The 18654-nt window shown below is 54.6% G+C and overlaps 1 protein-coding gene across 1 annotated transcript; it reads left to right on the top strand.

Annotated features, from left to right (window-relative positions):
• The first annotated feature begins 626 nt into the window (after positions 1-626).
• On the top strand, positions 627-18396 carry Robo3 (roundabout guidance receptor 3). Its single transcript, XM_004641382.2, has 28 exons — positions 627-966; positions 4612-4938; positions 5228-5385; positions 5910-6030; positions 6125-6263; positions 6551-6678; positions 6908-7032; positions 8315-8486; positions 8748-8953; positions 10852-10933; positions 11205-11370; positions 11579-11745; positions 12247-12368; positions 12518-12743; positions 12950-13071; positions 13320-13491; positions 13610-13795; positions 14394-14417; positions 14498-14540; positions 14740-14879; positions 15149-15343; positions 15488-15626; positions 15792-16004; positions 16346-16497; positions 16609-16719; positions 16898-17059; positions 17478-17662; positions 18293-18396. The coding sequence occupies exons 1-28, from the start codon at positions 804-806 to the stop codon at positions 18302-18304; spliced, it is 4158 nt and encodes a 1385-aa protein (XP_004641439.1). The 5' UTR covers positions 627-803; the 3' UTR covers positions 18305-18396.
• The last annotated feature ends 258 nt before the right edge of the window (positions 18397-18654 follow it).

Raw genomic sequence — 18654 nt, forward strand, 5'->3', positions numbered from 1 at the left:
TCGAGTTGCCTGAGTTTCTCTGGGTCTTCCCCTCCAGGTCTACCTGTGCTCTGATGACCCCAAAGGAACTCTGAGATTAGAGCTCTGGAGCAGGGCTCCTGGGCCAAGGAATGCGGGATGAGTGGTCTAGGGGCCAAGGCTGGACATGCTGGAAAGTCTTCCTACTCCCGACTCCAGATCTAAGCCACCCCAGTCTCCTGCTCTTGGGTCGCTTAGGCACTCGGGCTAGGAAGGGAGTGAAGGCCGCGCCTTTGCTGACAAATCACCTGCTTGCACTTTGTCTCAGTTTTCCTGAGGGACAGCAAAGAAGAGGAGAAAATTCAGGGTCTAAAGTTGCTCAGAAAGACAGGTCTGACAGCCTGGTCCTCATCTTGCGTGCATTAAGAAAGGAAGGAAATTCTCCCGCATCCGCGACAGGACGCAGGCCAAGGCTGCGGGGCGGGGACTTCAGCGAACAGGCTCGGCCACTCTCGTCTCCCGCCCTGCGAGTGGCCGTCGGGGTGGGGGTGGGAGCTTGGAAGGAGGCGGATTAAGCCCTTAATTACGCCGTGATCGGCGCGAGGCACCTGCTTTCCGCCCGCCCAGGGCCCCCCCCCCCCGGGACTTCAGCGCTGGGGGGTGGAGAGAAGGACTCGCGGTGCAGGCGAGGGGCGCCGGCCGTTCCCAGGCGCGCGAAGGACAGCGGCACCGTGGCTGCGGCAGCGCGCCCAGGCGGTGGAGGGGCGCCCGGCTCCCGGCCCGCGGGTCCCAGGCCCAGGGGCTGGGCTCGGAGCCCCCCACCTCGGGCCGGGCCGGGTCGCGCCATGCTGCGCTACCTGCTCAAGACGCTGCTGCAGATGAACTTGTTCGTGGACTCCCTGGCAGGGGACATCTCCAACTCCAGCGAGCTGCTCTTCGGCAGCTTTAACTCTTCGCTGGCGGCGCTCAACCACAGCCTACTGCCTACCGGGGACCCCTCTGTCAATGGTGAGACCCCCGGGTGGGCACGGCGGGCACCAGGATGGAGCTGAAGCGGGAGGCGGCGTGGAACGCGAGGCGAAGCGGCCCTGTCCCGAGTCCAGGAGGGCGACGCCTCCAGGGAAAGTGGGGCACAAGAGCAGTGGGGGGGAGGTCTGCGGGAGGTCAGGGGCTCCTCCCCTCCCCAACTGCCCGCACGTCCACCCCACCTAGGGGAATACGCGCTGGCAGCGGCAGGCGAGGGGCGCGGGGGCCCTGGGCTGGGGCTCGGGGGCTCGGGGATCCGCTAGGCAGGAGGTTTTCTAGGGAGCTCGCTCTGCGCACCCGGGTGGGGATGTCAGAGGGCTGGGCTTCACTCGGGGGGTCGGGCAGCTGTCTCTTCCGGGGAACTCAGAGCTAAGTTTGTGACTGCAGTGGAACTCACGGCCGCCCACGCAGCTCAGCTTCGGCCAGCGGGTAGCGCCGGCGGCGAGGTGGTTGCCGCTAATTACAGTGATTAATAAGTGGCGGAGACAGAGGGCGTCCCCGAGCGCTGCGGGGAGGCCGGGTAGCTGGCGCCCGGGGAAGGGGGAGAGGCCGATCGCGCCCTCTGCCGGCCGCGCCGGAACCCCGCTGCCCCGGCGCCTCCTTCTCCGGCGTTGGCCTTCAGGTGCTCCCGCCGCAGCCCTTCGGCTGACTTGCTTGGGTCCAGGCGCGAGCTTCGGGCCGGGGACTCGAAGGTGCGAGAAAGGAGACCTCTGCAGAGGAAGTCTAAGAAGAAAAGAGGCGTGTGTGTGTGTGTGTGTGTGTGTGTGTGTGTGTGTTTGTGTGGGGGGTGCTCCAGGTGGCTAGGGAGGAGCTCCAGAGCCCCATTAGCATGGCCATTAGCTATTCATTAGGCCGCTGTTGAAGCATCTCCCGAGACAGGAATGACAAGGAAGAAATTCCGGGAAAGGGAGCGTGCAGCTGTGTCTGCGGGAATTAGGGCGAAAGGGCCGTGATACTGTATGAAAGGAGTGGGGAGGAGAGGACGGGAATGAGGCGGAGTCCTGCATTCTCCCCCGAGGATTGCCAGGAGGTTGAACGCAGACCCCTTCCCATTGCCGTCCCGGCGCGGCGCCGTGCGCCCTTTGTCAGTCCTTAAGCTTGACAGTTCAGAGCGGAAAGGCACGGGGAAGGCAGGCATAGTCACATTTCGCCACCGAGAAGCAAATGTATAGAAGGTGAGTGGTACTAGACCGGTCCAAACCGGCACGGAGCAGTCTTCGCACTCACAGAGCTCAGCCGGCTTCCGTTCCATCTCGGAGTCATGGTAGAAACTACCGGGGCCGCGGTGGAGTAGGGTTGCTGGAGAGAAAGCGCCTTCAGTCTCGGTGGAAGATTTGCAGACCTCGTCCTCGAGTTCACTACATCCATTTTGGCCTTGGGACTCCCAGATCACAGATAAAGACACCGAGATCAGAAAAGTCAAACAATTTGCCCAAGTTCTTAGACAGCTAGGAAGTCTAAGAAGTTCAGAAGTTCCAGCTCCGGGTGATTCCAACTCTTAACCACTGAGGGTGGCCTCCCATGGAGTGTGATCCAATGGGGGCCGGGATGGGAAGGAGACGAGACAAGAGAGTGGCAGAGAGTTGCATTTAGAAGGGAGAAGACTCAGAAATTACTTTCCCAAGTGGGAGAGAAACTAATTTTGTTCCCACCCAGTTAAGTAAAATCCAGGGCGGCGCCTGCACGTGGTCATCCATCCAGCTTTATCTAAGCAGAATTTCTAAGGAGAGGGACAGGAAATAAACCTAATCTCACACTGGATTTGGAAGCGGAGGTCCCTGGGGAATTGGGTACCCGAGTGGGAGGAGCGGGGCGGGGTGGGGGCGTGGTGAGGAACAGGTGCCCCCAGCAGCCCCGGATATCCAGATTACCGAGGCTGCAGCGGCACCTACTGGTCATAAGGGTTACAAACCCTCTTCAGAAGGCGGGACTGAAAGAAAAATTAAGCCCAGAATTATTTTTTTAAAAAAGAGTGTTTCTTAGAAACCATCAAAATTTTCAACATCGACTGGTTTTGTGTACAAAATCTAAAACAGAACAACAGAAATAAATTCCTGTATGAGCTACAGCCGGGTATGGTGGCAGACACCTGTAATCCCAGTGCTCTGGAGACTGAGGCGGGAGGATTATTTCAAGTTCAAGACAAGCCTGGGCTAGAAAGTGAGCTCAAAGCCAGCCTGAACTGCATAGTGAGACCTTGTCTCAAAAATAAAATAAAAAAGAAAAAGAAAAATACTCCTATATGAGCCATAATGAAAATACCAATGGCACTCTACAAAGAAATAATCCTTACTTCAACTATCACACCTATGGCTGTCTTCATACATGACTAAGCACACTCTGTATACGTGTATCAGCTGCATATGTATTTTGGTTTCTGGTCTTTTTGTAGGATATGCTTGACCTCTTGCTGGTCTTGCTATTTTTAAATTTTATTTATTTATTTATTTATTTATTCTACAGGGTGTTCAGGGTCTCACTACTAGATCAGACTCATAGTGGTCTGCCTGTTTACAACCTCCCAAGAGCTGGGATTACAGGCGCTCACCACCGTGCCCAATCTCAATTGCCATCTCAGTGCGCCCCAAGGATGGGGCCAGTACAGCAGACCCCTGCATCTGCTTGCAGGCACTTTAATCTCCTGAGCTCTTTTGCCAGCCTGGTCTTGCTATTTTTGTCAGGAGGTTCTCATATAATGCAATGCATAGTTAACAGGAGCATAAAATAAAGTATTACATTCTCAAAATGTAGTTCACGTTTAGAATAAACATCAACATTTTCACATCAGCTGTGTACTTGCTTACAAAATCCAAGGGATGACATCAGAATGAGTACGGTGTAAACCAGGTCTGAAATCCCAAACCATGCCACAGTGATCAAAAAGGTCAAGAATGTAGAGCAGAGGCAGGAGAGGCTATAGGGACGAATTGATCTGGTGAACCATGGACCTAGAGGGATTCTTTTCTCCCCAGTGTGGTTCTTGGCTACATCAACCAGTTGAATAAGCTGCTTTAAAAAAACTATGCCTTTTTCAGGACAGGCAGCCTCACTCATTCTTCTGCTCCCATTTGCATTCGTTGCCCAAGACATCACAGGACCCTCTAAGGGAGCTAGCATTACCTGGGGTGTCATAGAGCCCAAGAACCCTTTCCTCCAGTCTTGAACCCCAGCCTGATCACACACATTTTACCTTTTATAAGAGACACAAGGCCAACCCACACTGTTCATTTTACTGATCCTGGCCATGCAGAGGAATTTAAAAGAAGTTTTGTCTCTGGTGCACTGTGCTTGGTTGTTCACCGAGCAGAGACATCAACAGGATAGGTGAAAACCAGGCAGGACAGTCTCCATTCCTCATTTACACTTGCCAAGGAAGGTGGTCTTCAGGAGATTCAGAAAGCTCGTTTAGGAGTCTGAGTTCTGATTTCTCTGCGGATCTTCTCGTCTTAGGCATCTCTTTTCCCACCCAAGAAAGTGGACAATAAGGAGACGTTGGAGCCTGCAGAGGAAGAGGGTGGGCAGGTGGGCACTGAGTTCTAGGAGACAGAACCCGGAATATGAGGTGACCTAGGGGGTCTCCTTCCCTCTGCAGTTTCAGTCTGAGCCCTCTCCATCCTCTGCCCCCAGGGTCCAAAGTTGGGCTGGAGGACGCCATGCCCCGCATCGTGGAGCAGCCACCAGATCTGCTGGTCTCGCGGGGCGAGCCGGCCACGCTGCCGTGTCGTGCTGAGGGACGTCCCCGACCGAACATAGAGTGGTACAAGAACGGGGCGCGCGTGGCCACTGCGCGCGAGGACCCACGCGCACACCGCCTGTTGCTGCCCAGCGGCGCCCTCTTTTTCCCACGCATCGTGCATGGGCGCCGTGCGCGGCCAGATGAAGGTATCTACACGTGTGTGGCAAGGAACTACCTGGGGGCAGCGGCCAGCAGAAATGCCTCTCTGGAAGTAGCAGGTGAGATATGCCGCCAGAGCCTGCGAGAAGCAGCTGCGCACGTGGTGGTCCGACCAAGAACCAGCTCAGGGGTCTCAGCCTAGGCTAGGCTTCCTGCTCGGAACTGAACCTCCGCCTAACTCCAAGGCCCATACCACGGCCAGGTCCGACTCTAGCCTGGCATTTTAAAAACTGAGCAAGAACACCTCCCGGAGAAAATACCTACCGTGTGTCATCACCCAGTTACTTCACACCATACCGTTTACTCTCCTGAGCTTTCTTCTCACATGACCCTCTTCTCTCTCCTCAGTCCTCCGTGAAGATTTCCGGCAGTCTCCTGGCAATGCGGTGGTGGCTGTGGGGGAGCCTGCAGTAATGGAATGTGTGCCCCCCAAGGGCCACCCAGAGCCTTCTGTGACTTGGAAGAAGGACGGTGCAAGGCTTAAGGAAGAGGAGGGAAGGATCACGGTGAGAGCTGGGCCACAGGCGATGACCTGGGACATTGTCTCAAAAGAGAAAAGCCTGACTCTAAGGTCCTCAGACCTGACAACAAGCTCTCAGTGTTGCAGTGGTGGGAGATTTGAGATTTGAGGCATCAGATGGTCAGAAGCTGAGAGTCAGCTGTGGCATGAGAGAGAGAGGCAGGTTGGGTGGAGTGGATGTAAGAGAGGCAAGGACAGGTGGTACACAACGGTAATCCCAGGCTAAGGCAGGAGGACTGCTTCTGAGTTCAAGGCCAGCTGGGGCTACTTAGTGACACCCTGCCACAAAAGACCAAAATGTAAAAAAAAAAAAAAAAAAAGAGTAAAAGTAAAGAGAGGCGCATGAGCTCCCAGGAACCACATATCTGATATGTGGTTCAATTTGTAGATTGTTTTCATGGGCTCACTATGAGAACCAAATAAATGTTGTGCACGTGCACACACACACACACACACACACACACATATTGGCAGTTATAAAGGATCAACATTACTGTTATTACTCTGCAGATACGTGGAGGAAAGCTGATGATGTCACATACGTTCAAGAGTGATGCTGGGACGTATGTGTGCGTGGCCTCCAACATGGCGGGAGAACGGGAGAGTGGGGCTGCTGAACTTGTGGTACTGGGTAGGCACTGGGAGCTGTGGAGTTAAGGGATGGGTAGCCCAAGAAGGAAGTAGCTGCGCAGGTGCCCTGACTGTTCACTGGCTCCACTCTGTAGAGCGTCCCTCATTCCTGCGTAAACCAGTAAACCAGGTGGTCCTGGCTGATGCCCCTGTGAATTTCCTATGTGAGGTGCAGGGAGATCCTCCACCTCATTTACGCTGGCGCAAGGAGGATGGGGAACTGCCCACTGGCAGGTGAGAGGCCCCTTCCTTCTACCTGTAAGAAGCCCTTGTAGTTCAAGGGATTTTTCTGCCCCAGAGAGCGGGAAAGCTGATCCCCTCCCACAGTGCAGAACCTCTGTGTCCCTATTCCCCAGGACCTGTGGTCCTTGTCCCATGCAGTCCCCACTATGTCAGAGTCTTGTCTTGCCTTTCTGTACCTACTGAGTCCCACTTTGCCTCTACACTCTGGCTTTGGCCAAGGGAGAGAGAAGGGCCCTGCGGCTGTGGCCAACCTAGCTTGGGGGCGGGGAGTGGAGCAGGTATGAGATCCGGAGTGACCACAGCCTTTGGATTGGGCGTGTGAGCGCCGAAGATGAAGGGACTTACACCTGTCTGGCGGAGAACAGCGTGGGCCGCATTGAAGCCTCGGGCTCCCTCAGTGTTCATGGTGAGGCCTCAAGCAAGACTTCAGGAAACAAGGGCAGTGTGAGGGCAGGTGGAGCATGGCTGGAGTGGAGAAGGATGGGGCAGGGAGGACAGCGCAAATGTGGGGGGACACATGAGGTGGTTGGAAGGAGGGGTGCTTTGAGCAAAAGCTAGGCGTGGGCTTCTCTCTCCTGCATCCTTCTCCCTCAGTTCTACTGAGTCCCTGTTGTTTATCTCACTCCTCTCCCTAGTCCCACCCCAGTTAGTAACCCAGCCCCAGGACCAGATGGCAGCTCCTGGTGATGACGTGGTTTTCCAGTGTGAGACCAAAGGAAATCCCCCACCTGCTGTCTTCTGGCAAAAGGAGGGGAGCCAAGTAGGTGGCCTGCTGCACTGTCCTGCCTGCCGGCTCTTCCTGTGGGGCTTAGTCTACCACCCTCTGCATTCTGTAAACTTCTCTCAGGGCATCTGTGTCACAGCTGGTGTCCTACCCACTAGAAATCTTTGCAGGTTACTTGGGAAGCTGAACCCAGAAAAATGGATATATAAGTGTCTGCCTGGCAGACAGAAAGTCCTGAGTTCAATCCCTAGTACTGCAAAAAAAGAAAAAATGGATATAAATGACCTAGAACATTGGACACTTTGTAAAGTTAAAAATAATACAGTAATATGTTTAGGTAGTAAGGGACAGTTCAGAGTGGTAAATGTTCAGAAAATCTTCTCTCTTTACATTACATTTTCTTTCTTTCTTTTTTTGGCAGAACTGGGGGTTGAGCTCGGGCCCCTGTGCTTGCCAGGCAAGCGCCTTTTCTACTAAGCCATCTCCCCAGCCTGGAAAGTCTTCTCATTTTGGTCAAAAGAATGCAGCATATCCAATTAGATCCCCTCCCCCAGGCTTTTTGGGCCTTGGCTTTTGGATGTTGAAAAATCCTCTGGAAAGCAAGTGTTTAACTGGAACAGAATTTGTTCTTGCTATTATCACCACCTTTTCCAGAGCAAGCTCACAGTTATGCCCTCTGTATAAGCAAACCAATCACAGATCATACACTCACTGGAAGAACATTCACTGAGGCTATATCAGGAGGTCCCTCTAAGGGAAAGATGAGAATTTTGCTACTAGGAAACAGGGTCAGTATAATAAAATAAGTCTGATTTTCTCCCCCTAGTGGGAAATTGGGCAACCTGCTAGTGTCTCCCAAATCCACAGCCACAGGTTTCCAGCATCTCCTCTAGCACTGCTACCTAGTGTATTTATCATAATTACATTATCACAGCAATGAAGACAATGATGACCACAGAAGTGGGAATAGGTGTCCGTCAGAGACCCATATCTGGGTCTACCTTCTCTGTGTTTATCGAAAGTAAAATAGCAAAACCAGAAAGACATCTAATCCCGTTAACTACTCTGTAAGAATCAAATTGGCAGAAAGCAAGGCTTCAGTTTGCTGTTTCCCAACCAGAAAGTCACAGAGGGAAGTTGTCTCCAAAGTAGTCCAGTAAGATTTCTTTGTTCTTGTAAACAGGCCACCATCACTTTCACAGCTGGGGGCGGTGTGAGCTAGAAGCAAGGCATCGGCAGGATTTGGAGGAACAGGCTTGGGGAAGGGTGCCTGCCCGCTAGGGCTCACGGCCTCTCTTGGTTCCTTGCTCTGTCCTAGGTCCTGCTTTTCCCTAATCAGTCCCTTCAGCCCACGGGGCGCTTCTCGGTCTCTCCCAGAGGCCAGCTCAACATCACTGCAGTGCAGAGCGGGGACGCTGGCTACTATGTGTGCCAGGCTGTCAGTGTGGCTGGCAGCATCCTGGCCAAGGCCCTGTTGGAGATAAAAGGAGGTATTTGCTCGACAAGAGCACTGGACCCATCATTTGGAAAGACATGGCTTTAAAAGCTCAGTTTCTCTTAAAAGCTACACAATAGCCTGATGGGGGTGGGGGGTGTTCCTTAAAGTTTGGAACACAGGAGCAGAAAGGTCCCAGGCCCTTGTCACCAGGTTGACTGGGAGTGGAAAGGCAGAAGGAAGCTGAGGAGACTAAGGGACTGGTCGCCTGACCCTAGACTCTTCCCCTGAGATGCCCAAGTTCTTCCTCTCTCAGCCTCCTTGGATGGGCTACCCCCCGTCATCCTCCAGGGACCATCCAATCAGACCCTGGCTCTGGGCTCCTCTGTGTGGTTGCCATGCAGAGTGTCTGGGGACCCACAGCCCAGCATCCGATGGAAGAAAGACGGGCAATGGCTGCCAGGGGATGACCTCCAGTTCAACCTAATGGCCAACGGCACCCTGCACATCACCAGAGTTCAGGTGAGTGTCTCCCCTGGGGCTTTTGTAACAGAGTGGCAAGCTGGTCCACATCCCCATCAAGTAAGTACCTCCTTGGGCCTCTAACCCTATGGTCTTTTTTTTTTTTGGTTTCCTTTTTTTTTTTTTTTTCCCGGAATTGGGGATTGAACTCAGGCCGTTACACTAGCCAGGGGTGCTTATTCTACTGAGCCATCTCCCTGACTCCTACATTTTTAAAAAAAAAATCATGAAATTCAATTTTTCTTTTTCTTGGGCTGGAACCTCACAAAGTTGTCCAGGTTGGCCTTGAAGTCACAATCTTCCTGCCTCATTCTCCAAAGTATCTGGGATTATAGGCAAGTGCCACCACACCAGGGGTTTTGCTATCTAGTCCCAAACTGGGCTTCAGCTCCCTATGTAGTCTAGGGCTTGCTTCTTGCCTCAGCCTCAGTAAATGTGAGGATTACAGGTGTGTCCCATCTTACCAGGCTTAGAAATTTGATTGCTTTTTTGTTTCTCTGAGACAGAGTTTCACGATGCATTTCAGGTTAGCCTTGAATTCACTAGGTAACCCATGCTGGTGTTGATTCTCCCGCCTTAGCGTCCTGATTGCTTAGCATTACAGAGGTATGCCACCATATTCAGCTAAAAATGACTTTTTTGTTCAAAGAAATAACACATAAAACCCCCATAATTCCCTTAAGGAGATTTCTACTTCAACAATGAGTTCATTACCATACTACTAAAACTATTTTATATCATCAATCTGCTAACTATATAAAAGTAGCACTGGCTATCCAATTCATATATATGTCTAAAATGAAAACTTCTAGTATCGGTCAGATTTACCACAAGTGCTCATCGTGAAAAACCATACACTCTGACATGGTTTCTCTGGCAACAATAACACTTTTACCAGAAAAGGAACAGTGGGGAGGAGCTCACAAATGTGGTGTATACTCTTGACATAAGTGAAGAAGATAGGATTTATAAGTTTCAAATTAAAATACTGAGCTTGGGGGGGCCAAGGAGATGGCTCAGTGGAAGCCTGGCTTGCTTCCCTGGCAAGCACAAGGGCCTGAGTTCAATCCCTGGTTCCGCAAAAAAATAAAAATAAAATAAGGCTCAAAGGACTAAGCGCTTGGTCAGGTAAGCACAGGGGCCAGGGTTCAATCCCTGGCAACACATGCTGCACTGGCCCTGCCCCTGGGCACACTGAGCCAGCGAGAGTCCAGGCGTGGTGGCGCATACCTGTAATCCTAGCAGTAGGCAGACAGAAATCAGGAGAATCGCTCCAAGTCTGAGCTGCATAGTGAGACCCTGTTGCTGCACACTGTACAAGCCCTGCTGAGGTTGTGAATGTTGCTGTTGGAATGCGGCACCTGCAGCCTGTTGCCACAATGCTGCAGTCTGTGTTAACTGGTAGTTTGCTGGCATCTGTGTGGTAAGGTAAGGCCTGCTGCCACCAATGCAGTTGGCTGTGTTTAAAGAGTAGGAGATGCTCCAAGAAGGGATGGCTGCTGGATGCCTAATGCAGCTGGCTGTGACACTGCAGTGGCTCTAAACTGAGTAGCCCAAGGCGGATTCTTCTGTCCTCCAAACTGAGCCAAGATGCAAAGGGAGGGAAACATCTTCACTTGTTTGTCTACAGCAGCAATCTTCACCTGAACCGGGTCCCAGCTACCACCAAAGCCATTTCAAACCTCTTTCTTTTTTGGAATTGAACTCAGGACCTTGTGCTTGCTGGGCAGATGTTGTGATGTTGAGCTATATTCCCGACTCATCTAAACCCATTTCTTTCCCTCTGATCTCAGACTTTCTAAAGTATCCGCACCTTCTTCATCCTTCTGTTACCTGTCTCTACCCCTCACCCCACCTTGCTCAACTCCCAGTGTCCTGTGCTTTACCCTCTCCTACAGGAGATGGACATGGGTTTCTACAGCTGTGTGGCCAAGAGCTCAATAGGGGAGGCCACCTGGAGCGGTTGGCTTGGGAAGCAGGGTGAGTTTTTTCTTCATTCCCTTGTTGTGCCAGCAGCTTTCTCCCAACCTGCTTCAAAGGTAATCAATAACTCCCCAAACCCAGGGCTAATTTTATCTTCCAAACACCATGGCCACAGCGGTGGGGATGGGAGGCAGATGAGAGTAGCATTTACTCTGTTGCTCTATGACCATCGCTACTGCCCAGTTCCACAGCTCCTCTGGGACGGACACAGGATACCCTGGGGCCATCTTTTCCCATCTTTCTACCTAATGATTATCTACCACTGCAGAAAATTGGGGAGCATCTCTAGATCCCCCTACAGAACCCCGCACCCCTCCGGGGCCTCCCTCTCAGCCAGTAGTGACTGAGATCACCAAGAACAGCATTACTTTGATCTGGAAGCCCAATCCACAGGCTGGGGCCACGGTCACCTCTTATGTGATAGAGGCCTTCAGGTATGGAGAAAGTTCTGAATGAAACCCGGGCAATTAAAAGGAGGGCACCCTATGCCCTTCAGGTCTTCGCTCCTGTGGGGAGGGATTCTGCAGGACCCTCTCCCAAAGTGAGAAGGCAGTAGGGTTCCACAGGCAGTGGGTGAGGTGGAGTAGACAGGCTGAGGGTCCCTGTCTGAGACATAACCCTGTCACCACGTTGCTGTCGTAGCCAAGCAGCTGGGAACACATGGCGGACAGTGGCAGACAGTGTGCAGCTGGAGACACACACGGTCAGCGGTCTACAACCCAATACTATCTACCTGTTCCTGGTACGAGCTGTGGGAGCCTGGGGCCTCAGTGAGCCCAGTCCTGTGTCTAAGCCTGTCCGCACCAAGGGTAAAGTCAGAGTCCCTGGGCTGTGGGGATGACATGTAACACACACAAGATCCCCTCCCCAAACTACACCACCATGGAAGATCAGAGTGATCTTTCATCCTATGCTAGGTCTGGAATAGGTCATGTGTCCCTCTCAAGGTGGGAACAAGAGAGGAAGGAGGGAAGGTGGGTAGGTGTTCATTTTGGTAGCTGCTCATTTCTGCACATTTTACCCATCGATAATGGGCTGTTCAGACTAGAAGAGACCTTGAGGGCATCTTCATGTTAGAAACGAGGAATCCAGGCCTTTGACAGAGGCATCTGTAGTTATGCAGAGAACACGCCTGTTAGCTGGACACCTGGGTCCACCTCTGCAAATGATTCCCCTGACAAGCCCCGGCCTGACCCTGGTGTACTGAGTGGTATGCTCTGTGGGGCAGGGTACAGGTAGGGCACAAACTCATTCTCAGACTTGTCTCCTTGTCTTTGGTGGCCCTGCTGAATGGGCTCTTTGATCAACAGACAGCAACCCATCCAGGCCAGTGGAGGACCCATGGAGAGGCCAGCAGGGCCTGGCTGAAGTGGCTGTGAGAATGCAGGAGCCCAGAGTTCTTGGGGCCGGGATGTTGCAGGTGTCCTGGACAGTGAGTGTGGCACGGGATGAGGCTAAGGGTGAGGAGGATGAGAGAGGACATGAGGGCCTTCAAAATGAGCTGAGTAGCTACAGGTGATGGGGGGGGTGCGGGGATCCTGTGGCCCAGCCTCCCCCTATGGGTTGCCTTGTGTCCTATAGGTGGACGGCCCAGTCCATCTGGTACAAGGTTTCCGGGTGTCTTGGAGGGTAGCAGGCCCTGATGGGGGGAGCTGGACAGTGCTAGATCTACAGAACCCAAGCCAGCAAAGTACAGTGCTAAGAGGACTACCTCCAGGGGCCCAAATCCAGATCAAGGTGCAAGCGCAAGGCCATGAGGGGCTGGGGCCTGAAAGCCCCTTTGTGACCAGAAGCATTCCAGAGGAGGGTAAGGAAGGCCACAGAACTGCTAACTGGGGGGGGGGGGGGGGAACAGGGGCGGAAGTGGGGGCGTTTGCAGGGGAGGGTAGGGAAAATGAGAGGAAGAGAGGGAGGGAGGGTTGTCTCTCAGGACCCTAGGACGTAATAGCAGAGAGGAGAAGGGGCAGCTTGCCTTGACTGTCGGTGTCCTGGTCCTGTTCCACCCTGGCCCAGCGCCCAGTGGTCCCCCCCAGGGAGTGACCGTGGCCTTAGGAGGTGACGGCAACAGCAGTATCACTGTGTCTTGGGAGCCTCCACTGCCCTCCCTGCAAAATGGGGCCATCACTGAATACCAGGTACTGCGCAGGGTTTGAGAAGAGTCTGGATGGGTGGGCAGGGAAGGGCACGGAGAGGGAGCCTCCATGTCCAGGATTCGTGTGGTGGGAACCTAGAGCTGGCGCTGGCTGGGGTGAGGATGGGGTATGCCAGAGTGTCGGGGTGTGACTGATGCCTGCTAAGCTCCCTCTACTCGCCGGAGCCTCAGGTCTCCCACGGGGTCGGAATTCCCATCCCTGACTCTAAACCCGGTTCTCATCCTCCCTAGATCTGGTGCCTGGGCAATGAGAGCCGCTTTCACCTCAACCGGTCTGCGGCAGGCTGGGCACGCTCTGCGACGCTCCGTGGACTGCTGCCGGGTCTGCGCTACCAGATTCTGGTGGCTGCGGCCACTGGCGCGGGCGTGGGCGTGGCCAGTGCCCCGGCGCCAGTGCAGCTGCGTGAGTGGAGCGGTAGGCGTGGAGGGGGGCTGGGAAACGCCCGGGGGCTGGGGTAGCCGCGCCTGCTCAGCACCCGGGTTTCGGGCCCCTCCTTCCTCCCCTCTCTGACCCCCCACAGCATCCCCTCCGGGATCCGAGCCCGGCCTAGAGGTGGGCCGGGGGCCGGCGGAGCGGCTGGCGAGGGTGCTGCGGGAGCCTGCCTTCCTCGCGGGTAGCGGCGCGGCCTGCGGGGCACTGCTGCTTGGGCTCTGCGCCGCCCTCTACCGGCGCCAGAAGCAGCGCAAAGAGCTCAGTCACTACACCGGTGAGGGCCGAGCTGGGGGCGCAGGAGCCTGTCTCCCCCGAGCCGGCAGGCGGGGCCTCTGGCGGGCGTGATGGCGGGCGTGGTTGCGGGCGTGGTTGCGGGCGCTAGGAGCTGTAAATCGTGGCTGGCGGTAAAGCACAAAGAATGGGCAACGCCTGGATTTAGAGAGAAGGGAGAAGTGCCCCTAAGAAGCCAGAAGAGAGCAGGGGTTGCAGCTCAGTCTCTTAAGTAGAATGTCAGCTGTCTGGCCGGAGAGGGGGCGGGACCTGGCCAGAGGAGTGTCTGCTGTCCCAGGCAATAAACTATGAGCCGGGGTCTCGGTGGCAGAAGGGTCCATTGCAAGTAGTCGACCTGATTTCTGGTACTCCCTAGTGAAGGCATCTCTGGAGAGATGCTGAAGTTCGGAGGTTAGTGGTTTCCGATCGATTGTGGCTGCATATAGGAATTATTTGGGGAGCTTTAGAACAGTTCTGAGACCCGAGTTCTGACACGTTTCCAGTAGACTTGGGACCCGGCCAGTGAGTGCCCAAACACATGGGTGTTCCCGAGCCCTCGTCTTATTCCCCTCTTCTTTCTCCTACGGGTTCCTTTTCGGAAGCCTCCTTTGCCTACACACCTGCAGGTAAGCCTTGTCTGCCCCAGTGAGGTTCAGACCCCACTACTGGCCCTTTTCTCAATGGTCTTTCCCCTCATCTTCCCCAGCGTCCTTCCCACATTCAGAGGGCCTCTCCGGAGCCAGTTCCAGGTAATTCTCCTAGCCGCCTCCCAAGGATAACTGCTTCCACTGAGCCCACTCCTTCCGCTGCAGGCCTTCCTGCCTCCCTGCCGAGAATCTCCAGCTCCCTACGCCCCAACACCACCATGCCTGTACCATGACTGTACCTTCCTCATCTTTGCTGACCTTTGGGTTCTCCATCCTCAACTCTCACCTGCTCCCCTCCCAGGCCACCCATGGGCCTCAGCCCTGCCCCCTACCCGTGGCTGGCAGACTCGTGGCCCCACCCTTCTGGAAGCCCTTCCGCCCAGGAACCCAGGGGAAGCTGCTGCCCCAGCAACCCTGACCAGGAGGACAGATACTACAATGGTGAGAGGGTCTAATTCCTTCAGGGCGCCCCCACCCCAGCCTACTGGGGAAAACTGCAGAGCCCCAGTCTTCCTGAGGTTGGTCTTGGACACGGGGGAGGGGGGGAGTGGGGGGGCAGATCTGACCTTTACCTTCTCTTGGCGTGGAAGGTCCTGGGTGGAGGTTGATCCTCTGGAGTCCCCCTTTGGCCTCCTTTCTCCTGTAGTCCTATGTTTTTCTGTCTCTGCCCTCTGCCTCCTCCCTTGGGCCTTCCTTTCTCTCTTCCTCAGAAGCAGGAATCTCCCTATACCTGGCTCAGACTGCGCGGGGCACTGCTGCCTCTGCTGAGGGCCCTGTCTACAGTACCATTGACCCAGCAGGGGAAGAGCTGCAGACCTTCCACGGGGGGTTCCCCCAACATTCCTCTGGGGACCCAGGCACCTGGAGCCAGTATGCTCCTCCAGAATGGAGTCAAGGGGATGGTGGTATGACCCTATTCCTTATACCCCAATTTTAGCCCTCTCCAGAGTTTCCTGCACCCTGACACTCCAGCACCTTTCCCAGCCCTTCCTTCTGACTCCTTGTCTTGTCTCTGGCTCTTTCCTGTTATCCTCATCTACTCTCCTCAGGAGCCGGGGGAGGTAAAGTGAAACTTCTAGGAAAAGCTGTGAAGATGCCCTCTCTGCACTGGGCAGAAGCCCTGCCGCCACCTCCTCCCTCCTGTGAACTGGGCTGTCCAGAGGTGCCTGAGGAGGAGTTGGAGGGCAGGTAAGTATGTTGCCTGCTGCAGTGCCCCATGTGTGGACCCCCGAGATCCTCTGGGATACAGGTGCAGAGATGCTGGTCAAGGAAGGGAGGGGATGGTGGAAAGTGCAAGAGATAGGTATGGGAACTACTTGGCCTTTTCCTTCCTTTCCTGCTCTTTGTCCCCAGCTCAGAGTCAGAAGAGTGGTGCCCACCAATGCCTGAGAGAAGCCACCTGACTGAGCGCAGCATCAGTGGGGGGTGCCAAATGGCTCCATCCCAAGGGGAAACCCCCTCTCCTACACCCTCCTATGGACAGCAGTCCACAGCCACTCTTACACCCTCACCACCTGACCCTCCCCTGCCCTCCAGTGACATTCCCCATCCCCACCAGATGCCCAGGTAAGGAGGTGTGTGGACTTCACACATCTCAAGCCCTCTGTACATCCCTGCTCATTCCTGGGTGGGTGGACAGCTGAATCTGAGGTCCTGGGGTCTGAGGAGGTGTCAGGGTCGAAGTGTAACATGGGGAAGGATACAAGGGCTGACGGAGTCTCAGTCCTCAACCTGGCTGTTCGTTGGATGACTGCAAGCATTCGGAAGGTATTTCATATATGGCTCTGGTCCAGCTCCCCTAGCTTGGGAACCTTTGTGGGACACTATTCTTCTGTGTCTGCGATAGTGCCGGGAAGGTTCTTAGTTTTTGAGGGCCAACCCAATGCAGAGGTCTTGTGTCATTGCAGGAGGGTACCCCTTGGGCCAAGTTCCCCTCTCAGTATCTCCCAGCCCGTTCTTAGTAGCCATGAAGGAAGGTTGGCTGGCCCAGGTGCTGCCCCCACAGTCTCCCATCACCTCAGCTCTGGCCCCACTCCTAGCACTCCCAGCAGTGCCCCAGGTGAGTCTATAGACCCTCACTTGCCCCCACCTCTCCATACCCATCGATCTTATTTTTTGCTTACCTGACCCCCTCCCTTGCCTGTCTTCTCTCCATCCCCTGATGCTACAGGGAGAACCGTTCAGGTACCTGGAGAAATGACACCTTCACTTCAAGGACCACGTGCACGAGTCAGAAAGAAGCCCAAGGCTCCTCCCTATCGGAGGGAGCACAGTCCTGGGGGTGAGGGGACTTTGGGCCTGGGAGATGGGAACAGTCAGGGAGAGAGCGAGGCAGGAGACCAAGGGTGAGGTGGGGGCTAGGTCAGATGAGTTGTGGGCCATTCATTTGCAGCCTCCTGCTGTCAGGGGAGGAAGGTGGGAGGAAGACTGGACTCTGCTGAAAACACATTTCTCACCAGACTTGCCTCCACCGCCCCTGCCACCACCAGAGGAGGAGGCAGGGTGGGCCTTGGGGCTGAGAGCAACAGGCAGCTTGTCCTCTTTGGAGCGGGAACGCAGTGGGGAAAGGAGAGCGTTGCAGGCAGTGCCCCCTGGGGCCCAGCGGGGACCCCATCAGGATGGTAAGAGGACCTGGGTGACCGGAGGGGACTGGAGGCTAGTCCAGGTGTTACCCAAACATCCTTCACCTTTAGTGGTGTTCTTATATCTGGCCAGTGGCAAAGGCTCTCGTCTCTGTAGCTGTCTTTGAGCAAATCCAAGGTGTGTCCTTTCTTGGGACTGAAGCCCAGGATGACAGAAGAGCAGGGTCTGAGAGCTGGATCTGCCTGGCCCTGGGGCTATCTCCATTTGGGAGGCTCCCACATATTTCTGAGCCCTCCTTAGGACAAGGCCGTATCCTGAACACTCTGCTTCTCAGCTCTCAGCATGACCAAGGCCAGCACCCGCCCCTCTGTCATTACCCAGCACTAGGACAGCAGTTAGCGGGGCATGTGGGTGCCTCTTGCCTGGGCCCAGCTGCCCTTCTCTGTTTTCCTGCAGAAGAGGCCTGGCTCCCATATGGCAGGCCACGCTTCCTGTCCCGTGGCCAAGGCACCAGCACCTGTTCCACAGCTGGGAGCAACTCTTCCAGGGGCTCTGGCAGTTCTCGGGGTTCCCGGGGCCCTGGACGGAGCCGAAGCCGGAGCCGAAGCCAGAGCCAAAGGCCAGGACAGAAACATCAAGAGGTGGGGACTATAGGACCTCAATGAGAATAGAAGATTAGGGAGGATAGACAAACGGGTGACTAAGAACAAGGCTGTAGGACAGGCCCTGGGGGCCCATCAAAGGCAGTGGGTGAAGACAAACACTAGGAGACACGGACCTGCCCTGCCCCTGTCGTGGTATAATCACAGGAACTTCGCAGGGGGGTGGGGCGAAGAGGAGACTCTTTGTGCTGGTGTGTGTGTGTATGCACATGCACACGCACACATCCTCTGTCCTCTAGAAGAAATGACAGGTGGCAAAAGCGTAGGTTGCATGCCTGCTATCCCAGGCCTGAGGCTAGCCTGGGCAACTTAGACCCTTACCCTGACCCTGACCCAAAATACAAGTTTTCAAAAGGCTGATGTTGTGCTCTGTGTGGTAGAGTGCTTGTCTAGCAAGGGAGATGCCCTGAGTCTAATCACCAGTACAACAAAAACTAAACAAATAAACACAGAAGAAAAACAAGAGGACAAGATGACTCAACTTAGAGAGGGGCCTGGGTATTCATGGGAGAGTTGGACTAGGAGAAAGATTGATCCCTTCCTCTGACCTAGCGCCTTGGCCTAGGGCTTTACAAAACACCCAGCATCTTTTTGTCTCTCTATGGCCAGGAACCAAGATGACCTTTGATGAAGTCATGAGACTGTAGAGACTGGGGCATGGGGCCCCTGCCCTGTGAATGAAGAGGAGCAGGATGGAGCCCTCGTCTCTCCTGCGGTGATGCTTGTGGTTCTCGGAAGCCCCTGGGCCTCGTAGCTGTGTTTGGTTTGGAAGTCAGCAAGCCAGTGCCTCCCCTTGAGACCTGTTCTGACTGAGACCTATTTGTGTAAGAGACAATAAAGAGGGTCTGACCCAAGCCTTGGACTGGCTGGCCTGTGTGGTGCACTGGGATGCGGGAGGTCAATCGGCATGAGTAGATTCTGTGTCCTCTTGAACACCCAGCAAAGGTACTGGGTGAAGACAAACGCTCGGA

This window comes from Octodon degus, unplaced genomic scaffold, assembly GCF_000260255.1.
Source record: "Octodon degus isolate 3935 unplaced genomic scaffold, OctDeg1.0 scaffold00136, whole genome shotgun sequence".
NCBI classification, from domain to species: Eukaryota; Metazoa; Chordata; class Mammalia; order Rodentia; family Octodontidae; genus Octodon; species Octodon degus.